The sequence below is a fragment of the Dipodomys merriami genome, unplaced genomic scaffold (assembly GCF_024711535.1).
Source record: "Dipodomys merriami isolate MVZ:Mamm:240054 unplaced genomic scaffold, mDipMer1.0.p SCAF_427, whole genome shotgun sequence".
NCBI lineage: Eukaryota > Metazoa > Chordata > Mammalia > Rodentia > Heteromyidae > Dipodomys > Dipodomys merriami.
Genome location: NW_027205904.1, coordinates 303,565 through 325,827, shown reverse-complemented (window position 1 = coordinate 325,827; position 22,263 = coordinate 303,565). Strand labels below are relative to the sequence as shown.

The 22,263-nt window shown below is 53.1% G+C and overlaps 2 protein-coding genes and 1 long non-coding RNA gene across 3 annotated transcripts; 1 reads left to right on the top strand and 2 right to left on the bottom strand.

The window, feature by feature from the left end:
• Window positions 1-2,694: 2,694 nt before the first annotated feature.
• Window positions 2,695-4,083, bottom strand: LOC138807690 (uncharacterized). The gene is made up of 3 exons (XR_011366235.1): window positions 4,015-4,083; window positions 3,771-3,872; window positions 2,695-3,127 (listed from the first exon to the last, which is right to left on the bottom strand). It is a non-coding gene; the product is annotated as an uncharacterized lncRNA (long non-coding RNA).
• Window positions 4,084-8,459: 4,376 nt separating this feature from the next.
• On the bottom strand, window positions 8,460-15,025 carry LOC138807671 (U3 small nucleolar RNA-interacting protein 2-like). Its single transcript, XM_069993438.1, has 14 exons — window positions 14,939-15,025; window positions 14,620-14,708; window positions 13,704-13,816; window positions 13,209-13,276; window positions 13,065-13,106; window positions 12,341-12,467; window positions 11,275-11,399; window positions 11,090-11,182; window positions 10,565-10,665; window positions 10,329-10,463; window positions 10,186-10,248; window positions 9,546-9,771; window positions 9,290-9,363; window positions 8,460-8,718 (listed from the first exon to the last, which is right to left on the bottom strand). The coding sequence occupies exons 1-14, from the start codon at window positions 15,023-15,025 to the stop codon at window positions 8,625-8,627; spliced, it is 1,437 nt and encodes a 478-aa protein (XP_069849539.1). The 3' UTR covers window positions 8,460-8,624.
• A 1,536-nt stretch (window positions 15,026-16,561) lies between these two features.
• Window positions 16,562-21,428, top strand: LOC138807688 (G-protein coupled receptor 62-like). The gene is made up of 5 exons (XM_069993470.1): window positions 16,562-16,629; window positions 18,603-18,639; window positions 18,766-18,861; window positions 19,405-19,491; window positions 20,307-21,428. Exons 1-5 carry the CDS (start codon window positions 16,562-16,564, stop codon window positions 21,426-21,428), a joined length of 1,410 nt encoding a protein of 469 aa, XP_069849571.1.
• The last annotated feature ends 835 nt before the right edge of the window (window positions 21,429-22,263 follow it).

The following is a 22,263-nucleotide window of genomic DNA, read 5'->3' as shown; positions in this document are numbered from 1 at the left end:
ACCACTTGAGCCACAGCACCACTTCTGGCTTTTTTCTTTTTGCTTATGTGGTGCTGAGGAATCAAACCCAGGGCCTCATGCATGCAAGGCAAGTGCTCTACCACTGATCCACCTTCCCAGCCCTCTTGGATTTTTTTTTGAGTAGAGATTATATAAATACCATATTATAGCAACATGGAAACCTATTTCTTTTCTACTTTTGTACAGTATTTTAAGAGTTTTATATTTGTACTTATTTGTGATGGTGGTAGATCTTGAACTCAGTCCCATAGCTTTTTAGTGCTCTACCACTTGAGCCACACATCTATTTCCAGCTTTCTGGCCAGGCTGGTTTTGAACCTTGGTTCTCAAATCTCAGCCTCTTAAGCAGCTAGGATTACATATAGGAGCCACCAGTGCTGACATGGTTTTGTTTGCTTATTGTCATGGAGTTAACTTCCCAGAAACACTCTCAGACAAAGCTTAGAATTCATAAAAACATCTTCTCCTTGGCCCAGGTAACCTGGATGACATATTATTTTAAAATGTAGTCCAGGCACCCATGGCTCACACCTGTCATCCTAGCTACTCAGGAGGCTGAGATCTGAGAATCAATGTTCAAAGCCAGCCTGGACAGGAAAGTCCATGAGACTCTTATCTCCAATGAACCACCAGAAAACCAGAAGTGGGCACTGTGGCTCAAGGAGTAGAGCACACACCTTGAGCTGAAGAGCTGAGGGACAGCGCCCAGGCCCAGAGTTCAAGCTCCATGACTGACAAAAAAAAAAAAAGTAACTAACTATTGGGGCTCAGATTTTATTTTCAGAAGCTGGGGTGTTTCCCTGTTCTTGTTCACAGTGGTGAAAAGGTGGATGTCAACTTATTCCCTTGTATGTAATTTGTTGATTTCGTTTCCTCTTGAACTGCCTAAGTATTTGATCAGTTATGACATTGTGCTGTGATCTGTGGCACCCTATCTGGTTTTCTTCATCTTCTGAGGTCACATGAGTCCCCTTAGGCTCTGGGAAATTCATTCATGCTTTAAACCCAGTGGCTGGTTGCCTTCATCTTTGTCAAGGACACTTTTTTTGTCAGTTGTGGGGCTTGAACTCTGGGCCTGGGCGCTGTCCCTCAGCTCTTCAGCTCAAGGTGAGCACTCTACCACTTGAGCCACAGCGCCACTTCCGGTTTTCTGGTGGTTCATTGGAGATCAGAGTCTCATGGAATTTCCTGCCCAGGCTGGCTTTGAACCTCGATCCTCAGATCTCAGCCTGCTGAGCAGCTAGGATGACAGGCGTGAGCCACGGGAGCCTGGCTTCATGCACACTTTGAATGTTCTATCTGCTAGTCACTGCATCTATTTGTATTATTTTTGTGTGTGTGTCTGTCCTTGGGCTTGAACTCAGAGCCTGTGTATTGTCTCCGCACTTCTTTTGCTCAAGGTTAGCACTTTACCATTTTGAGCCAACAGCGCCTTTTGTCTTTGTGGAGGATTAGTTAGAAACAAGTGTGGCTAATTAGCGCAAGTGTATCGTGGACTTTCCTGCTTAGGCTGGCTTCGAACCACAATCCTCAGAATCTCAGCCTCCTGAGTAGCTAGGATGACAGCAGTGAGACCGATTGGGAGCTCATTTTTGTTGACGACTTCTCCCTTAGTCTACTGGTGAGCACCACAATCCTTACCCATAGATTTCAGAGTGGGGGGGGGGCAAGAGAGCGGGGAGGAGGAGGACGGGTCTCAGTGCGTCAGCAATATCTTAGTAGGAGTGTAACAGGCCCTGTTACTCCTGCCTAAGACATCTCTGAAAATCAAACAAGAAAATGTATACAGGAAGCCAGGCACTGGTGGTTCATACCTCCAATCCTTGCTACTCAGGAGGCTGAGATCTGAGGATGGAAGTTCAAAGTCAGCCTGGGCTGAAAACTCTGAGAGGATTCTTCTCTCCAATTAACCAGCAGACAAAAAATCAGAAGTGGGGGCTGGGAAGGTGGCTCAGTGGTAGAGCGCTTGCCTTGCATGCATGAGGCCCTGGGTTCGATTCCTCAGCACCACATAAGCAGAAAAAGCCAGAAGTGGCGCTGTGGCTCAAGTGGTAGAGCGTTCTCACCTTGAGCAGAAGAGCTGAGGGACAGCACCCAGGCCCAGAGTTCAAGCCTCATGACTGACAAAAAATCAGAGTGGAAATGTGGCTCAAGTGGTAGAGCACCAGCCTTAAGGGGGGGGAAAAACCCAAAGGAAAATTCTAAATCCTTCGTACTAGCACAAAAAGGAAGATAGAGGTTGATAGCTCATGCCTATAGTCTTGGCTACACAGAAAGCTGAGCTCTAAGGATCTTGGTTCAAAGCCAGCCTGGGCAGGAAAGGCGGTGAGACTCTCATCTCCAATGAACCACTAGAAAACCGGAAGTGGCGCTGTGACTCAAAGCGGTAGAGCGCTAGCTTTGAGCAGAAGAGCTGAGGGACAGCGCCCAGAGTTCAAGCCCCACAACCAACAGCAGCAGCAAAGAAAAAAAGGGGCAGGGGAGAATAGGAAGAAGGAAGAAAGGAACAGGAGGAGAAGCAAAGGAGGAAGATTTAGCCCTAGCAGGGCAAGAAGATAGAATCCCAGCGTGGCCCAGTTCCTCAGAGCTGGTACTGCGCGGGATGCTAAGTCTTTCCTATGACTTACTCTGCCTTGACACTTGTGAAACAAAAGTCTACAAAATGCCCCCTTCACTGCTTTATGGGGAGGGGAATACACTCAGACACCATGCAAGACCCCGAACCCAGCAAGATCTCCAACTTGAGCTGCAGATGATTGTCCGAGATCCGATAGTGACCTTTGATGGCACCCCGAGATGCATAGGCATGACACCTCCAATAGGCCTGGATGATGCGTACAGCCTGGAGCAGCCGACGATAGCGCTGGCAGACACTCCACATGCGGACCCACGACTGTAGCTTGACCGCTGCCCACTCCTCCCGAGAGAATGTCCTCAGGATCACCTGTCGCCTCTTCTCCGTGAGTTTCAACAGCACCATCCGCCACCAGCTCTGGATAATCCAGGCCCTGAGTGCTGCATGTAGTAGCGTCCGGCAGACCAGGACCCCCCTCCACCAAGCCTGAATCTTTACCACTGGTGTATTTTCTTCCTGCTCCTCTGGGTACTTGCAAGAAGAAGAAGAGAGAGAGAGAGAGAGAGACAAGCCCAGCGCCGGTGGCTCACGCCTGTCATCCTAGCGACTCAGGAGGCTGAGATCTGAGGATCATGGTTCAAAGCCAGCCCCACAGGGATGGAAAGCCCATGAGACTCTTCTCTCCAATGAAGCAGCAAGAAAAAGGTGGAAATGAAGCTGTGACTCACGTGATAGAGCTCTAGGCTTGAGCATAAGAGCTCAGGGACAGTGCCGAGGCTCCTGAGTTCAAGCCCCCAGGACTGCCACCAAAAAGAAAAAGAAGAAAGAAACATACCTGGGGTATTTCTTTTTCATTTGGTCAGTTGTGGGGCTTGAACTCTGGGCCTGGGCGCTGTCCCTCAGCTCTTCAGCTCAAGCTTAGCGCTCTACCACTTGAGCCACAGCGCCACTTCCAGTTTTCTGGTGGTTCATTGGAGATCAGAGTCTCACAGACTTTCCTGCCCGGACTGGCTTTGAACCGTGATCCTCAGATCTCAGCCTCCTGAGTAACTAGATTGACAGATGTGAGCCACCAGCGCCCAGCCTGTGTTTGTTTATTTCTGTTGTTAGCTCAGGACCATGCAAAGGGCATCAGGCACAAACTCCACGGCCCCAGAGCCATGGCTCCTCCTACCTTCAACTGCTTCTCTGAGGCTTTGGGTATGGAGGGTAGACCAGTTGACTCTTCCTGCTGAGAAGGTTCATTAACATCTTTTCTTTCAAGTTGACCTACCCCCTACAATCAATAGTTGTGTGTGTGTGGGGGGAATAGTGAGGCCATTGTCTACCTCCATCACATCCCCAGCTCCCTCCCAGGGCTTCACAAAGCCCTCTCTCTCTCTCCCCAAAGCTGCTAAGTCTGCCTCTCCCTCACTCACCATTGGTCACACGTGTAATGGGCATAGATGGTTCAAATCCCCTCGGGTTTCTGTTCCTTTAGTCTTGGCACGGGACGGAGAGAGAGGAGAGCAAGGAGACCCATGATGTCATAAGAACAACTATGACACAGAACACCAAGACGGGGGCTCTGGGAAGGTGGCTCAGTGGTAGAGCGCTTGCCTTGCATGCCTGAGGCCCTGGGTTCCATTCCCCAGCACCACATAAGCAAAAAAGAAAAAAAGCCAGAAGTGGCGCTGTGGCTCAAGGGGTAGAGCGCTAGCCTTGAGCTGAAGAGCTGAGGGACAGCGCCCAGGCCCAGAGTTCAGGCCCCACGACTGGACCAAACAAACAAAAAAAAAAAGAACATCAAGATGGCTCCCAAGGGGGGAAAAATAACAATTACTCATTCTTTTCTACCATAAATGGGCAAAGATTTGGCCTGAAAGCCAAGTTACCAGAAGTATCAGTCCATTGAGTTGAAGGTATATAAAGATAGCCAGGGCTGGGAATGTGGCTCAATGGTAGAGTGCTTGCCTAGCATGCATGAAGCCCTGTGTTCAATTCCTCAGTACATATACACAGAAAAACCAGAAGTGGTGCTGTGGCTCAAGTGGTAGAGTTCTAGTCTTGAGTAAAAGAAGTTCAAAGGCCAGGGGCCAGTGGCTCACACCTGTCATCCTAGCTACTCAGGAGGCTGAGATCTGAGGATCATGGTTCAAAGCCAGCCCAGGCAGGAAAGTCCGTGGGACTCTGATCTCCAATGAACCACCAGAAAGCCAGAAGTAGCACTGTTGCTCAAGTGGTACAGCACTCACCTTGGGCTGAAACGCTCAGGGATAGCACCCAGAGTTCAAGCCCCATGATCGACAAGGAAATAAATAAAAGCAGCCCAGGCCCTGAGTTCAAGTCTCAGAACTGACAAAAGAAAAAAAAAAAAGGTAGCCAGTCATTGGTAATAGCTTTTAATGGCAAAATTTTAATATCCATTAATAGGGAATTGATTTAGTGATGTTCAGTGCCTTTATAACTTAGATATTACATAATTACATTAAGATATTACATAATATTACTATTAAAAATAATAACATATTACTGATAAGGAAGTATATCCAAGATATTTTTTCCCCTCTAGCATTACTGTGTTTGAACTCAAGGCCTCATGACTGATAGGCAGGTACTCTTCTGCAGTAATACTAGTAGTGCTAGTACTGGGGTATGGACTCAAGGACTGGACACTGTCCCTTTTTTTTTTTTTTGCCAGTCCTAGGGTTTGAACTCAGGGCCTGGGCGCTGTCCCTGAGCTTCTTTTGCTCAAGGCTAGTGCTCTACTACTTGGAGCCACAGCACCACTTCCAGCTTTTTCTGGGATTAGTAAGAGTCTCACAGACTTTCCTGCCTGGGCTGGCTTTGAACCTCAATCCTCAGATCTCAGCTCCTGAGTAGCTAGAATTCCAGGTGTGAGCCCATAAGGACCAGTTTGTCCCTTAAACTTTTTTGCTAATGCTGGCACTCTTCCACTTGAGCCATATTTCCAGTCCTGATTTTCCTCATTCTTGTCTCTACAAGTTAAACTCTGCACCTAGCAAACACTAAAAGAACTGCTCACTGAATGAACGGATGGATTTGATTATGTAAAATTGAGCCAGATTGCTTCCCTAGAGATTTCTAAAGACCATTCCCCCATTCCTTGGGGGCAGGGCCTGTCTTTATTTACTCTTACAGTGCCCAATGTCCCCGTACAAGGTGGGGGGGGGGAAGGGGGAGAGGTGAGCAGGAAGTGACTGGGCTTTGTAGAGATGGAGTTCAGCACTAAGAACTGGACAGCAACCAGATAGAGGGTTGGGGAAATTAAAGAGGGGAGGGGCCTGGAAATGCAACAGAACTGTGATTGGTGAATTAGACCGGAAGAGGCGGGACAAAGGAGCTGATGGAGAAGAGCTAGCAGCTGTCCCAAGTGTCACCATACATGATCAGCTCCGGGTCAGGTGGAGAGGAGGGTCCCAGGCCCTCTGTCAGCCTCTAGCTAAGCTCTGGCGGTTCAAAGCCAGCCTGGGCAGCCAAGTCCATTGAGATTCTTTTTTTTTTTTTTTTTTTTTTGGAGGGGGTCCAGTTATGGGGCTTGAACTCTGGGCCTGGGCGCTGTCCCTGAGCCTCCTTTTGCTCAAGACTAGTGCTCTAAATTATTTTGAGCCAAGTAAGCCAAGAACAAAGAGACAAACAGGGGGCTGGGAAGGTGGCTCAGTGGTAGAGCGCTTGCCTTGCATGCCTGAGGCCCTGGGTTCCATTCCTCAGCACCACATAAGCAGAAAAAGCCAGAAATGGCGCTATGGCTCAAGTGGTAGAGCGCTAGCCTTAAGCTAAAGAGCTGAGGGACAGTGCCTAGGCCCAGAGTTCAGGCCCCAGGACTGGCAAAAAAAAAAAAAGAAACAAACAGCATATGGTCTCCCTGATATGTGCATGCTAAAGCCAAAATGCACGAAGATATGACAAACAGGACTCAAGAAACAAAGGACAGCCATTCGTTTTGTCGTATCATTGCTAAATGACTCCATGTTCTTGACCCATAAATATATATATATATATATATATATATATATATATATATATATATGGTAGAGAAATGCACGCAAAGAAGAAGAAACAGAATAAGTGGGAAACAGAATTACACACAACAAAGGGGCCCAACAGCTGCACTGGACATAGAAGGAAAAGAACTAAGCAACCCAAAGACAGCGATGGGAAGGGAGGAATGAGAGGAAAAAACGGAACAGACTACACTAAGCAAAAGGAAAGAAATGGAAACATCACCTGATGGGGAAGAAATAATTAGTATTGTCAAAGCTTATAGAAGTCACCAACTGTGTAGAACATGATAATGACAATTTGCCTTGTGAAGGTTAAAATGTGTTTGTGACTTTAAGTATGACCATTCCACTGTGAAATTAAAGAAAAAAAGTGAGAGAAGGGATGGGTTAGGAGAGGTGGATAACAATGTTGTCAGACACCTTGTACTCATATACTGTTTTAAAGACTAGCGCTCTTACCGCTTGAGCCACAGCACCACTTCAGCTTTTTCTGTGTGTGGGACTGAGGAACTGAACCCAGGGCTTCATGCATGCTAGACAAGCACTGTACCACTAAGCCACATTCCCAGTTGTTTGTTTTTTTACATTCCTAGTCCAGTTTTTTTTTTTTTTTTTTACGGGAAATCTCACATTGGCTTAGTGGTAGAGTGCTTGCCTAGCATAAATGAAACCTTGAGTTTGATTCCTCAGTACTATATAAACAGAAAAAGCCAAGCTGGGCACCGGTGGCTCATGCCTGTCATCCTAGCTACTCAGGAAGCTGAAAACTGAGGATCTTGGTTCAAAGTCAGCCTGGGCAGCAAAGTCTGTGAGACTCTTATTGCCAATAAACCACAAGAAAACCAAAAGTAGTGTTCAAGGCTCAAGTGGTAGAGCTACTAGTCTTGAGCAAAAGCTCAGGAACAGTGCCCAGGCCCTGAGTTCAAGCCCCAGGACCAGCATGCATGCATGTGCGAACATGAACACATACACACACACACACACACACACACACACCCCTATTCATTGTCCTGAGTTCAAGCCCCAGGACCAGCATGCATGCATGTGCGAACATGAACACAGACACACACACACACACCCTGTTCATTGTCTCCTCTCCCTCCACACACACACAACCTGCTCATTGTCCCACAGAAACCAAAGAGCCTCAGCCCACCCCTCCTCTCCCTCCTCTCTGGGGCTTTACCCTACATCAGGAGTGACTGCCTAACTGGTGGTCAGGAGGAAAGCATTTCTCTGACACATTTTCTAAGCAGGGTCCTTGGCTCTGATCTAGGATTCACCCTGGCTGTCATTCAGTATTAGGACAGGGAACTTCCCAATTCTGACCTTGTCCCCACACAGTGAACCCCACCAGACTCTCACCTTGGGGGGGGGGGAGGTAGGGGTGAGGAAGGGAGCAGTTCCCTAGGTAGACCAGTTGTCATCAGCTTGATCCCATGGGCACCCTCTGCCCACCCCCCCCTGCCCTGTGAGGTGCCAGCTGTGACACAAACAATTGTGGCTTCTTGGCTGGGGGAATGGAAGGACAAGCACTGAGGGGGGACAGGAAGCTGGGAGGAGCCAGCTGAGAGATCACCCCGAGTTCCTTTTTGTCTATCATGGGGCTTGAACTCTGGGCCTGGGCGCTGTCCCTCAGCTCTTCAGCTCAAGGAGAGCGCTCTACCACTTGGGCCCCAGCGCCACTTCTGGTCTTCTGGTGGTAGATAAGAGTCTCACTGGCTTTCCTTGCCCGGGCTGGCTTTGAACTGCGATCCTCAGATCTCAGCCTCCTGAGTAGCTAGGATGACAGGTGTGGGCCACCAGCGCCTGGCCACCGCAAGTGCTTTTGGAAAAGACTAAAGGCCCGGAGACTAGCAGAGGGCTGAAAATCTATTAGAGCTCTGCCCTTCCCCAACGCAATTCACCTGCTACCACCTCTCCCTTCCAGAAGCTTCAAGAGACAAGGCCTCAGAATGGGAGGCGTTTAATACAAACAGTAGGGGCAGGGCCTGGGCAGGACTTAAATAAGGAGGTACAGGGTGTCAGGAGCCGGCGGCTGGGGGCACGGAGGTCCTGCGGAGGGGGATGATGCACACTGAGTTCCGGGCTTCTTTGAGTCGCCACCATCGGCCAAGCCTGCAGGAGGTGAAAGGGATAGGTAAGCTGGACAGCAGCAGCTCAGGCCTGTCATCCTAGCTACTTGGGAGGCTGAGATCTGAGGATCATGGTTTGAGTCCAGCCTGGGCAGGAAAAGTTTCTGAGCCTTTTTTTTTTTTTTTGCCAGTCCTAGGGCTTGAACTCAGGGCCCATGTACTATCCCTAAGCTGCTTTTTGCTCCAGGCTAGCCCTCTACCACTTGAGCCACAGCACCACTTCCGGCTTTTTTTCTGTGTCAAACCCAGGGCTTCATGCATGCTGGGTGAGCACTCTTACCACGGAGCCACCTTCCCAGCCCGGTTTGGGAGACTCTTATCCCAATAAATAACCAAAGAGCCAAAAGTGACGCTGTGGCTCAAGTGGTAGAGTGCTAGCCTTGAGCAAAAAGCAGCTCAGGGACAGTGCCCAGGCCCTGAGTTCAAGCCCCAGGACTATCCCAACTCCTACCCAATGCCAACGATCTTTTCTCTTCCTATTCCATGGGCTGCCCAGCCTTGAACCCCCAATCCAGGGTCAGGAGCAGAGAAGGAAGGAGGGAAAAATCACAAACCTGTGTTCCTGGCCCACTCCAGCCACCAAAAAGTCCCCAGTGCTGGAAAACTTGAGGCTGTTGATAAAGCCCACCTATGGGGGAAAAATAAAAAAGGATGGGGTGAGATATCCCAACACCCCAATCCACCAGTGTCCCCCAACATCGCCCACCGTCCAAGATCTTGGTCGTCCAAAATCCCTGTCAGGGCTCCCAGGGCGGGGGGGGGGGGGGGGGGGGGGGGCGGTACCAAGAGGTCAGATCAAGGCCTGCTCACCAATGGGATGTCACACACGTGGTCCAATCGCCGGAAGCCTTCCCCGCACTGCCAAAGACGCACACGGGAGTCATGGGAGCCTGTAGCTACGAGGTCTGTGTTGAGCAGCGCAGTCACTGAAGACACCCAGTAGGGCTGCTCCAGCCCAGGCTCACCCCGTATCCCGTGAGCTTCCCGCTGCAGGGCGAGCGGCCGCTTCTTGGAGAGACCCCACAGGGCCACAGAGCTGGGGGTGGGAGGGCGATCAGTGGGTGGCGGAGGAGGGACAGGACAGAGAGAGAGGCACGGAGCGAGAGAGATCAAACTACTCATGCTCCCACAGTGGGGAAATGACACAAAGCAAGTTCAGGACTAACCCAAGTGGTCAGACATCCAAGAGCCAGTTTGGTTGTGTTTTTTGTCGGTTGTAGGGCTTGAACTCTGGGCCTGGGCGCTGTCCCTGAGCTCTTCAGCTCAAAGCAAGCGCTCTACCACTTGAGCCACAGCGCCACTTCTTTTCTTGTGGTTTATTGGAGATCAGAGTCTCACGGACTTTCCTGCCTAGGCTGGCTTTAAACCACGATCCTCAGATCTCAGCCTCCTGAGTAGCTAGGATGACAGGCGTGAGCGGCCGGTGCCCTACCCAAAAGCCAGCCCTTACCCATCATCAGCGCCCGACACCATATGCTCCTCGTTGATCAGGTGGACACAGTCGATGGAGCCCCTGGGGAAGAGAGGCCGTTGAGGGGGCGTGGCCCAGCCCTGCACCCCCAAGAACCCATCTGGTGCGGCAGGCCACCTTACTGGTGGCCATAAAAGACGAGTTGCGACTCTTCGGGGATCTTCCACACGCGCACGGTCCCATCCCGGCCCCCGGCGGTCACGCAGCATTCCCGGCTCAAGGCGTCCAGTGCGGCCACGGCATCCTGGTGCCCGAAGCTGGGGAGCAGGGAGGGCAGAGGAGGAGAGGTCATGCTGCTGAGACCCAGGCCCGCCCAGCCACGCTCCCTCTGCCCCCCCCCCCCCGGCCCTGCACGCACAGCGTCTCCACGTAGGAGTTCTCGGCCACATTCCACACCTTCACCGAGCGGTCGTGGGACGTGCTGTAGAGCTGGTGGGTGCCCCTGCGGAACGCCAGACCCTGGGGGAGTGGGGACAAAGGAATGACAGAAGGGGCCAGTGTGGCTCACACCTGTCATCCTAGCTACTCAGGAGGCCGAGATCTGAGGATCGCGGTTCAAAGCCAGCCTAAGCCAGGCACCAGTGGCTCACGCCTTGTCATCCTAGCTACTCAGGAGGCTGAGATCTGAGGATCGTGGTTCAAAGCCAGTCTGGGCAGGAAAGTCCATGAGTCTCTGATCTCCAATGAACCACTCAGAAAACCAGACGTGGCGCTGTGGCTCAAGTGGCAGAGCGCTCTCCCTGAGCTGAAGAGCTGAGGGACAGCGCCCAGGCCCAGAGTTCAAGAACCCACAACCAACAAGAAGTTACAAAAACCCTCAGAGAATGGGAACCGAAGTCTGTCCCCCACTAAACACCCTCCAAGCAAGGCCCCAGATCCTCACCGACACAGCGTCCCGGTGCCCTGTGAAGGTATACAGGTGACGACAGCTCTGGGCCTCCCAAATGAAGATGAGTTTGCTGCGGTCACCAGAAGCCTGTGGGGATCAGGACAAAATGGCCACAGGTACATAGCACCCCTCTCCCCACCTGGCCCCCCCCCACATGCCCAGTGCCAACTCAGCCTTACCAGGTACTTGCCATCGGAGGAGATGGCCATACACAGGACATGGGTACTGTGCCCAGTTGGCTGCCCTTCTGTACCCTTCTTGGCTCGAGGTATCACGTGCAACTTCCGTCCACTCTCCACGCTCCCTAACAACCCAGAGGAGAGACAGAGAGAGAGAGAGAGAGAGATGGGAAATCTGGGAGAGCAAGAAGGGATGGTGGAAAAAGCTCTATCCCTTTATCAAGGGATAAATGTAGAAATTGGATTATAGAAAATGCTCTACACTGGGCTGGGAAGGTGGCCTAGTGGTAGAGTGCTTGCCTAGCATGCCTGAAGCCCTGGGTTCGATTACCTCAGCGCCACTTAAAACAGAAAAAGCTGCAAGTGAGCGCTGTGGCTCAAGTGGTAAAGTGCTAGCCTTGAGCAAAAAGAAAGCTTAGGAGTAGGGCGCCGGTGACTCACACCTGTCATCCTAGCTACTAAGGAGGCTGAGATCTGAAGATCACAGTTCAAAGCCAGCCCAGGCAGGAAAGTTCATGAGACTCTGATCTCCAATGAACCACCAAAAAACCCATAAGTAGCGCTTTGGCTCAAGTGGTAGAGCACACTCTCCACTCTTGAGAAGGGAAAAAAAAGAGAAGGGGAAGAAAAACAAAAGGGAAAAGTTAAAAAGAAAATGAAGCTGCTCTTATCATTCTAGTTACTCAGGAGGCTGAAATCTGAGGATCAAGGTTAGAAGCCAGCCTGGGCAGGACATGAACATGGGGCATGGGTGCTGTTCCTCAGCTCTTCAGCTCAAGGAGAGCGCTCTACCACTTTGAGCCACAGTGCCATTTCTGGTTTTCTGGTGGATCATTGGAGATAAGAGTCTCATGGGGCCTTTTCTGCCTGGGCTGGCTTTGAACCATGATCCTCACATCTCAGCCTCCTGAGTAGCTAGGGTGACAGGTGTAAGCCACCACGGCTCTTTTGGTAGCAAATCTACCTCTACATGCTTTCCTTATCACAGTTCAGTGTGTCAAGACGAGGCCCCCTCTCCTCAGACCAACCCCCCCCCTCCAGATACCCCACACAAGCCGTCACTCACACTTAATGATGGTGCAGTCTTTGGCAGCAGAGAAGATGGCCGAGTCATCAGGGGTAACCACCAAACACGTAATGGAGAGCTGGTGACCTCGCAGCACTCGAATGGCAGCAGGGTCTGGGGTCTGGATCTGGATAGGTATAAAGGATGGGTGGCTGGGGCTGGGAAGGTGGCTCAGTGGTAGAGTGCTTGCCTAGCATGCGTGGAGCTCTGGGTTCGATTCCTCAGTGCCACATAACACAGAAAAAGCTGGAAGTGACGCTGTGGCTCAAGTAGTAGAGTGCTAACCTAGGCCCTGAGTTCAAGCCCCAGGACTGGTTAAAAAAAAAGGGGGGGGGAGGCTACTGCATATGGCTCTTAAACCCTGTTAGGAGCTGGTGGCTCACGCCTGTCATCCTAGCTACTCAGGAGGCTGAGATCTGAGGATCCAGATTTGAAGCCAGCCCAGGCCAGGGAAGTCCGTGAGACTTATCTTCAAGGAACCCTCAAAAAGCCAGAAGCGAAGGTGTGGCTCAAGTGGTAGAGCACCAGCCTTGAGTGAATAAGGGATAGGGCCCTAGCCCTGAGTTCAAGTCCTAATGCTAGCCACGCTCCCTCTCCCTACGTGCAAAAACACACACATAAAAAATGACCTTTAACTCCACCATATCTGCTCATGCGTTTGCTGTGTAGCAGAGCAAAGACCCCATAAGCCCAGTGTCCCCTACCAAGCTCTTCCCTCTCTTACCTCCCGTGCCACGCACTTCTGCAGTCTTCCTCTCTGTTCAAGCTACATGGAGAGAGACGAGGAGTTGAGGTCCAGGAGAGTGGGACCAAGCCCCTCTCCCAACCTTCCCCAACCTATCCTCCCTTCCGCCCCCCCAACACTTACCACATCCTCCTTCAGACGCCCAGCCACCTGGTCCTCCTCAAACTCCCGGGCCTCGGCCTTCTCCTCCTCTGTGCAAATACACACCAGTCTATGTAATCCAAGGCTGGAGGGGGGGGGGTCTCTCTTGCCTTTCTTAACCCCACCCCAGGCTGGGTCTCAAATACATGGCTGTGGCATGCAGGAAGTTCAGGCTACTGTGGTAAAGGGGAAGGATTTTTTTAACTAGGGCTTGAACTCAGGGTGTAGGCACTGTCCCTTAGCTTTATTTTTGGAGATAAAAGAGGCTCACAGACTTGGAACCTCCATTCTCAGATCTCAGCCTCCTGAGTAGCTAGGATGACAGGTCTGAGCCACCAGCCTCCAGCTTCCCTTAGCCTTTTTGTTCAAGTCTAGCACTATCTGAACTTGAGCCTTTTGCTGGTTTAATGGCAAATAAAGAGTCTCTTTATGGAATGGGCGGGTTTCAAACCAGGATCCTCAGTTCTCAGGACTCACCTTGCTGCCTGAGCTGTTCAAGGTAGAGTTTGGCCAAGCGCAGCTTCTTCTCCTGTGCGGTCTCCTCCAGCTCCTCCTCCTCCTCCTCCTCCTCTGTCCTCTTCGGAGCCAGGCTTTAGGCAGGGAGGGAGAGGGGAGTTTAAGGGGCTCATCCAGCAATTCTCACCACTAGGATTACAGGTGGGAGTTACCGGAGCCCAGCCAACACATTTCCTCTTCATGTGTCTGTTCATCTCTGTTCCCAATAGTAAAGCCAGTGCCTGGCATGGGAAAGGGCAGAAAGGATGCAATGGACAATGTCACATTCCCCTATTTTCACCTATTTAGGAAGCTGATGTGGGAAGATGACTTCATCCAGGTCTCCAGGCCATTCAGGATAACACAGCTGAGACCCTGTCTCAACAACCCAAGAATCGCTAGACATGGTGGTTGCTACCTATCATCCCAGCCTGGGGGAAGCTAAGACAGGAAGCTCATGAATGTAAAGGCAGCCTAGGCTACAGAACAAGACCCTGTCTAAAAGAAAAGAGAGAGACACACACACAAAAACCTAGGAATTGTGCCACTTCAGGAAAACAACAAAAGGGTTGCGAAGGTGGCTTAGTGGTAGAGTGCTTGCGTAGTACCACATACACAGAAAAAGCCAGAAGTGGCTCTGGGGCTCAAGCCGTCGAGTGCCAGCCCTGAGCCAAAGAAGCTCAGGGACTGCGCCCCCAGGTCCTGAGTTCAAGTCCCGGGACTGGATGTATGTGTAGGAAGGGGAGATTTAAAAAAAATAAATAACAAGAGCCACACTCTGGACACTATAAAGGCCAGAGAGAATCCCACACTCTGCCCAGCTCTGTCCCGCCTCACCATTTCACCATCCTGGGCCTCAGTTTCCCCTGGCACCAGGTGACAAACAGCAGCAGCTCACCTCTCGGTCTCGGAGTCGCTGGAGATCTCTTCATTCATCCTGCCGCCACCCTTGGCCTTGGCTTTGCCCCGGTCCCCGGCAGACTCGGCCTGGGAAATTACATGCGTCCCTGTCGTGGGCCACCCCGGAATCGACCCAGGGACCCCCCCCCCAAAGCCATGGCTGCTCATGACTGTGATCCCCAAGATCACAGTTCCAAGATCGGGCCCGGGGCCAAGTGAGGCCAACAGGAGGAGGCCCCGACCCCAAGGCCAGCAGCCTGCCCCGGGAAACGAGATCCAAGATCCACACCAGCCCTAGGAGAGCATCGGATGCTCACCTTTCTCCGCCGTTTGCCGGCCCCCGCAGCGGCCCCCACCCCCGAGCCCGACCGTCCCCGCTTCCGAGCTGCAGCCGCCGCAGACATGATGCGCCCAGCCTCAGCGCGCCGCCGCCACTGCCAGAGCACTCACGCGGCCGCTGCGCGTCGGGCCGCATGGCAAGACCCCGCGCCCTGATTGGCTCCCACGCTCCATCGGGTCCCGCCTCCTTCATCTCCATTGGGTCTTCCAGCCGATTCGGCCACACCCCCAGCTCTCATAGGACAGACGCGTGAGGCCACGCCCACCGGCGTTCTGATAGGCTCCCTGGAAAGCCTCTCCCCAAGCGCTTCCGTCTGGAGCCCCGAGGCGCATGCGTGGTGCGTCTGCCTGACTTGGCAGCCTGGATCCAGACTCTCTTCTCTTGCGCCCTGCGGCCGCTGGGAGGCCGCAGAGATGCGGGTTTCCAAGTTTCCAAGTGTTGTAGGGCGGGGACCAGGGAAAAGGGGGGGACGGGATGGGGGGGGCAGGGGGATGGGGGGGGATGGAGATCCAGGGAATGAGGCCACCCAGAATCCCTACCTGAAGGCCAAGGTCATTGGGAAATGATTGCTACGCAGTGGACTGACCAGCAACATCAGGAGCGGCCCTGGGCCTTGGAGATGTCCACGCTGTGTCCCTTCATCTGTGGACCAGGCCACCAACTTGGGCCTGGCTGCCTGGGCCTCTGACTCACCCCACTAGTGGCCAAATAGCTGGAATTCTACACCCTGGTCATTGTCCCTCTCAAGCTCTTCCTCTCCTTCTCCTGATCCTCCTCCTGATCCTCTTCCTCCCCATTCTGGGGAACTCCCTCTTTGAGCCCAGCCTCAAAAAGTTGGGTGGGAAGTTGCTAGAGAAGGATTTCAGACCCTTTGGGAGGTGCACACAGCAGTTTCTCCCCGCCCCCCCCGTGTCTCTTTCTCTCTCTCTCTCTCTCTCTCTCTCTCTCTCTCTCTCTCTCTCTCTCTCTCTCTCTCTCTCTCTCTCTCTCTCTCTCTCTCTCTCCCAGTGAGTTGTCCTGTGAGATTGTCCATAGCCATTCTGCAGGACCAAGCCAACACACTGGAACCTTGCCCGGCACCCCAGATCTCTTAAGTAGGTTAGGAAAAGGCGATCTGACCCAGAAGTACTGCCTATCTCCCCATGGCTGGCATGACTCAGCCCAGCAACCAAGCCAGGTCCCCAAGCTTTCCTGACAAAAGAGGGAGTGTCTGGCTGGAACAGGGAGGAGGAGGTAGTGCCTAGGGAAGATTCTCCTTTCACTTTTCCTCCCATTTCAGGGCACCCTGGAAATCTGGAGGAGGAGAAGGGAGACAGCCTCTTCTTTCTTGATTGAATGGGAAGACTGGATGGGTCCTGACCTGATGCTTCTGACTTGGAGAAAGGAGTAGATCTGGGGCACAGAGGGCTGGAAAAGGGGTGGATCTAGGTAGCAGGAAGTAGAGAAAACTCTTCTCCACACACACACCTGCTACCCCCCCCCAAAAAAGGGCAAGGCTGGGGTGGGTCAAGTTGGTGGTAGCTTCATGAAGAGGCCCCTCTCCCCCACCCCCTCATCACCCCCAATCTAAGGGAAAGCCATGGCTCCAAAACAGAAGGCCATGGGGCAGCAGCAGCAGCAGCAGCAGCAGCAGCAGCAGCAGCAGCAGCAGCAGCAGCAGCAGCAGCAGCAGAAGAAGAAGAAGAAGAAGAAGAAGAAGAAGAAGAAGAAGAAGAAGAAGAAGAAGAAGAAAAGAGAAGGAGGAGGAGGAGGAGGAGGAGAAGAAGAAGAGAGGAGGAGGAGGAAGGGGAGGGGGACGGGGAGGAGGAGGAGGAGGAGGAGGAGGAGGAGGAGGAGGAGGAGGAGGAGAAGAAGAAGAAGAAGAAGAAGAAGAAGAAGAAGAAGAAGAAGAAGAAGAAGAAGAAGAAGAAGAAGAAGAAGAAGAAGAAAAGAGAAGGAGGAGGAGGAGGAGAAGAAGAAGAGAGGAGGAGGAGGAAGGGGAGGGGGACGGGGAGGGGGAGGAGGAGGAGGAGGGGGAGGAGGAGGAGGAGGGGGAGGAGGAGGAGGAGGAAGAGGCAATGGGGGGGAGGACAATTTCTGCTCCACTGTCAAGGGCCTTCGGACTGCACCTGCCAAGAACCGTACAATCCACGTGGACTCCCTCTGTCCATTCAACCAAAACCCTAACACCCAGGTGAGCTACAGCCCTATTTATGCCCAAGCCTCCCCCCACCCCCACCACACACACACACACACACACACACACACACACACACACACACACACACACACACACACACACACACACACACCTTAGGAGCCCAGCTCTAGTCAGGGGAGCTCAGGATCTCCAAGTAAACTCCACAGACCTACCACAGAGATGGGGGTCTAGCCATGCATCAATGCCTGTAATCCCAGCTACTCAGGGGGCTGAGATCTGAGGACCACACTGCAAAAAGCCAGTTGGGGAAGGAAAATTCTGTGGGATTCTTATCTCCAGAGAACCATTAAAAAAAAGCAGAAGTAGAGATGTGGCTCAAGTGGTAGAGCACCAGCCAGCCTTGAGCAGAAAAAAAAAAAACAAAACAAAACCAAGTGCCCGGGCCCTGAGTTCAAGCCCCAGTACCAGCACCAAAAAACAAAAACAAAAACCATCTCATCAGATGCAAATGAGTTGGGCTTGGTCCAGGCAGACTTTCTCCACTGGAGGGAGGGGCCTGACTTTCTGCTACCCCCTTTCCACCCCCAAAGGCTCACCACCACATGAGACTCCTCAAATTAGCACCCTTCCCCATCCCAAGGCAGAATTCTGTTCTTCCAGAATCCCTGCCCTCCGACCCTTCTGCTAGATCTTAGCCACGTCCTTGACAATGAAGATCCTCAGCCTTCCTGACTCACCTCGCTTCTGTACAATTATACGATGGTACCTTGAACCAATCCAACAGCAGACGCCACAATCATAAGTTCTAGCTGGGCGTGGTGGCTCACACCTTTCATCCTAGCTACTCAGGAGGCTGAGATCTGAGGTTCACAGTTCAAAGCCAGCCCTGGGCAGGAAAGGCCATGAGACTCTTAGCTCCAGAAAACTGGAAGTGGCACTGTGGCTCAAGTGGTAGAGCGCTAGCATTGAGCTGAAGAGCTGAGGGACAGAGCCCAGGCCCTGAGTTCAAGCCCCACACCAGAAGGAGGAAGAGAAGGAGGAGGAGGAAGAGGAGGAGGAGGAGGAAGAGGAGGAGGAGGAGCAGGAGGAGGAGGAGGAGGAGGAGGAGAAGAAGGAGGAGAAGAAGGAGAAGAAGGAGAAGAGGAGGAGGAGGAGGAGGAGGAGGAAGAGGAGGAGGAGGAGCAGGAGGAGGAGGAGGAGGAGGAGGAGGAGGAGGAGGAGGAGGAGAAAGAAGAAGGAGAAGAAGGAGGAGAAGAAGGAGGAGAAGAAGGAGAAGAAGGAGAAGAGGAGGAGGAGGAGGAGGAGGAGGAGAAAGAAGAAGGAGAAGAAGGAGAAGGAGGAGAAGAAGGAGAAGAAGGAGAAGAGGAGGAGGAGGAGGAGGAGGAAGAGGAGGAGGAGGAGGAGGAGCTAGTTCAAGTAGTAGCATCCTCTCCCCTACCCTCCCCCCCACACCAGGATAATGGGGCGCTAGATCTAAAGCCCGATTTCTTCATCCGTCTAGACATGAAGAAGATGCCCTTGGGAAAACTGAGCAGGCAGTAGATCACAAAGGGCTTGAGGCCTTAGATGCCCTTTGAAAAGCCTCCCTCCCCGCAACCAAGGCCTGGACAAGCTCTCCTCCCATTTCTACACGGTCATCCCACTTTGGCCAAACCTGACCTCAGCCCATCAACTCCCTGGAGATTCCGCAGGCCAAGAAGGACATGCTGCTGGTGAAGACACCACTCCGATCCCGGGCCAAGATGGAAGACCTGGGGTGGGTAACTGGTCCAGAGCTGGTAGCTCATGCCTGTAATTCCCAGCTACTCAGGAGGCTGAGATCTGAAGATCACAGTTGGAAGCCAACCTTGGCAGGAAAGTCTGTGAGATTCTTGTCTCCAATGAACCACCCAGAAAACCAGAAATGGCGCTGTGGCTCTCAAGTGGTAGAGTGCTCACCTTGAGCTGAAGAGCTGAGGGACAGTGCCCAGGCCCAGAGTTCAAGCACACACACACACACACACACACACACACACACACACACACACACACACACACACACACACACACACACACACACACACACACACGGAGCCAAGGGCAGATGTGAGGGAAGGGTATCTGGGCAGAGGGAACACAGAATATGCACAGACCCTGGAACATGGTTTCCACAGGTGAGACGAACAGCAAACTATGGCTAGACGTCCTATGGACAAGGAAGAAGATGGAAGCTTCAGGAGGGAATCTCAGGGAAGGCCAACGAAGGGGGTCACAGCCCCCCTCAACAGATTACAATACGTGCAGGGTTATGTGTCGTTCAACAGCCAAGCAGAAAGGGCACTGCAGAGAGGTCTAGCAAGAACAACAACACAGGGAAAGAATCTGAAAAGATGCAACTGGATACTCGGAAGGTAAGCGACCTTAGGGAGTTCCCTCCACCCTCAGGCTGTGGAACTAATGGCCGGAAACAGAATTCTGAGGCCTGTAAGTAAGGATCACTCTGCAGAACCCAGTTCCATGCCTGCTAGGCCCTTTCCCTAGGCTAGAGTCTCCAGCTGCCAGCTGCCTAGGACCCGTGGGCTTGGTGGTAGGCCGCCCTCCTCCCTCCCTTCCTCCCTCCCTCCCTGCTGCTCTCTGTGTCTCCAGAGGCCACCATCAGAGTGACAGCCAGTACCATCTCCACAGACGCTGAGCTCTTAGAGCTGGGCTGGGGCAAGGGGAAGAGACACTCAGCAGATTGAGCCTTGTATTTTTCCATCCGGGCCTCCACGGGCCCCCTCCCCGCTCTTCCCCACACACCCCCCCTCCAAAAACCAAAAGGGGATGACAGCCTGGAAATATGGAAGCCACCTTCCCGGATAGCCGATGAGGTGAGGAAGAGCTAGAAGAGCAAAGGGACAGGTGATGGAAATTTCCTTTTCTCTCTCGCTCTTGGGTTTTTTTTTTTGTTTTTTTTTTTTTGGTGCCAGTCTTGGGACTTGAACTCGGGGCCTGGGCACTGTCCTTGGGTTTTCTTCCAGGCTGGTTGTTCTACCACTTTGGGACTTTTTTTTTTTTTTTTGGTGGTTCATCGGAGATAAGCGTCTGCTGGACTTTTCTGCCCCAGCATTGAGCTTGGAACCGTGATCCTCAGATCTCAAGTCTGCTTGAGTAGCTAGGATTACAGGCGTGAGCCACGGCGCCCGGCTTTCTGTATGCGTGCATGCTTTCTGCAATCTTGGACCAGGCAGCTGAGCAGCTGGCTCTGATGGCCAACAGCACGGTACTGCTGCTGAGGATCACCCCTGCGGGAAGCGAGGGGGGCTCCATGGGGTTCATCCTGGCCGTGCTGGTGGAGGTGGGTACACTGCTGGGCAACGGGGCCCTGCTGATCGTGGTGGTGCGAACCCCAGGATTACAAGACGGTCTCTATCTCGTGCACCTGTGCGTGGTGGATCTCCTGGCCGCTGCGTCCATCATGCCATTGGGCTTGCTGGCAGCACCACCGTCTGGACTGGGCCGGATGCCCCTGGGCCCTGCATGGTGCCGGGCTGCGCGCTTCCTCTCTGCAGCTCTGCTCCCCGCATGCACGTTGGGTGTGGCCGCCCTGGCCTTGGCACGCTACCGATTCATTGCACACCCATTGCATCCGGGTATCCGACCCCGGCCCGGGCTGGTGCTCACCACCGTGTGGACCTCAGCCGGGATCCTGGGTGTCCTGTCTTTGCTGGGCCCCCCTCCCGGCCCGCCCCCTGCACCAGCCCGGTGTTCAGTGTTGGCTGGGGGGCTTGGACCCTTCCGGCCACTCTGGGCACTGCTGGCATTCGCATTGCCAGCCTTCTTGCTGCTGGGGGCCTATGGCAGTATTTTCCTGGTGGCTCGGCGCGCTGCCACCCTGAGACCTCCGGGACCCAGGCCTGGGGGTGCCCGACTCCGCTCTGACTCCTTGGACAGCCGGCTCTCCTTCTTGCCACCTCTCCGATCGCGCCTGCCCGGGGGGAAAGCGGCTCTGGCTCCCAGCCTAGCCATAGGCCAATTCGCAGCCTGTTGGTTGCCTTATGGTTTTGCGTGCCTGGCACCCGTCACCAGGGCTGCAGAGGCCGAGACAGCCGTCACCTGGCTGGCCTATTCCGCCTTCGCCGTCCACCCATTCCTCTACGGGCTCCTCCAACGCCCTGTGCGCCTAGCACTGTGCCGCCTGACCCGCCAGGCCCTGCCAAGACCCTGCGCGGCGCAAGCCTGGCACCCCGGGACCCTCCTACATCGCCTCCAGAGACCCCCTGTTCTAGCCCCTTGCCAGGCACCAGATCACATCAGCCAGCTGGCAGAAGGGCAGAGCCCTGTCAGCAGCACGCCACAGGCCACCTGAGACCCTCTTGCTCCTTCTGCTCTGGATAAAAGATGATGCCCAAGGGCCCAGCCCTGTCCCCCCCCCAGCCCCTGCCCCAGCTCAGGCCTCTGAAAATCTCCTGCCTCAACTTTTGGCTCTGTGGCAGGTAGTAAAAGTGGACTGGAGGGCTGGTGTGATCCCCAAGTTTCTCAGGACTCTGTGCTGGGCCTAACCTTAGCTGGCAGCCTTGGACACAAAACCTCCTTTATTTATTTATTTTTTTCTCCTGAGCCCTGTTTTACTCATCTCCCCTAAAGGCTCCTTCTGTGTTAACTGTTGGAAACTTACAGACAGTCCCTGGCCCAGGGAGAACAAAAAAGTGGGGCAGGATGACTAAGAGAGCCCTAAGGTACCACCAGGCCCTAAAGTTCAGCCAACCCAGGAGGCACCAGAGGACAGACTTCCAGCAGGACTTCCCAGAAAACCAGCAGCAGAGACAAGCTGAGGAAAAGCCACGGGAAAGCGCCATCTGCTTCTAACACATTCAGACCACCACTGGATCTCTTTTGACACAAGAAGCAAGAGGTTGGATAAGACACCTCTAAACTGGCACCCCTAAACTGGCATTAGGGATGGGGCTGCAACCTAAGAGGGAGCTGGAGGATTTTTGTGGTTGGTTTTGCGTGTGTGTGTGTGTGTGTGTGTGTGTGTGTGTGTGTGTGTGTTTCCCCACCCCAACATTAGCACCGTCCACAGTCTTCTGGTCGCTGAGAATATTTATTCAAAAAACAGGGATTGAAAAAAACTGTACAGAGAGTGTCTGCTGCTGAGAACGGGGCCCTCGTCCCCCACCCCCACCCCCTGCCCAGACCAT

Excerpts from the sequence above, each read along its gene's own strand:
- LOC138807688 (XM_069993470.1), top strand. The coding sequence starts at position 16,562 with ATGGGGCAGCAGCAGCAGCAGCAGCAGCAGCAGCAGCAGCAGCAGCAG. Across the intron at positions 16,630-18,602 it reads CAGCAGCAGCAGCAGCAGCA|ACATGAAGAAGATGCCCTTG; the intron begins GCAGAAGAAGAA and ends TCATCCGTCTAG. Across the intron at positions 19,492-20,306 it reads TGCAACTGGATACTCGGAAG|GCAGCTGAGCAGCTGGCTCT; the intron begins GTAAGCGACCTT and ends ATCTTGGACCAG.
- LOC138807671 (XM_069993438.1), bottom strand. The coding sequence starts at position 15,025 with ATGTCTGCGGCGGCTGCAGCTCGGAAGCGGGGACGGTCGGGCTCGGGG. Across the intron at positions 13,107-13,208 it reads GGCGTCTGAAGGAGGATGTG|CTTGAACAGAGAGGAAGACT; the intron begins GTAAGTGTTGGG and ends CTCTCCATGTAG. Across the intron at positions 12,468-13,064 it reads AGAAGTGCGTGGCACGGGAG|ATCCAGACCCCAGACCCTGC; the intron begins GTAAGAGAGGGA and ends ATACCTATCCAG.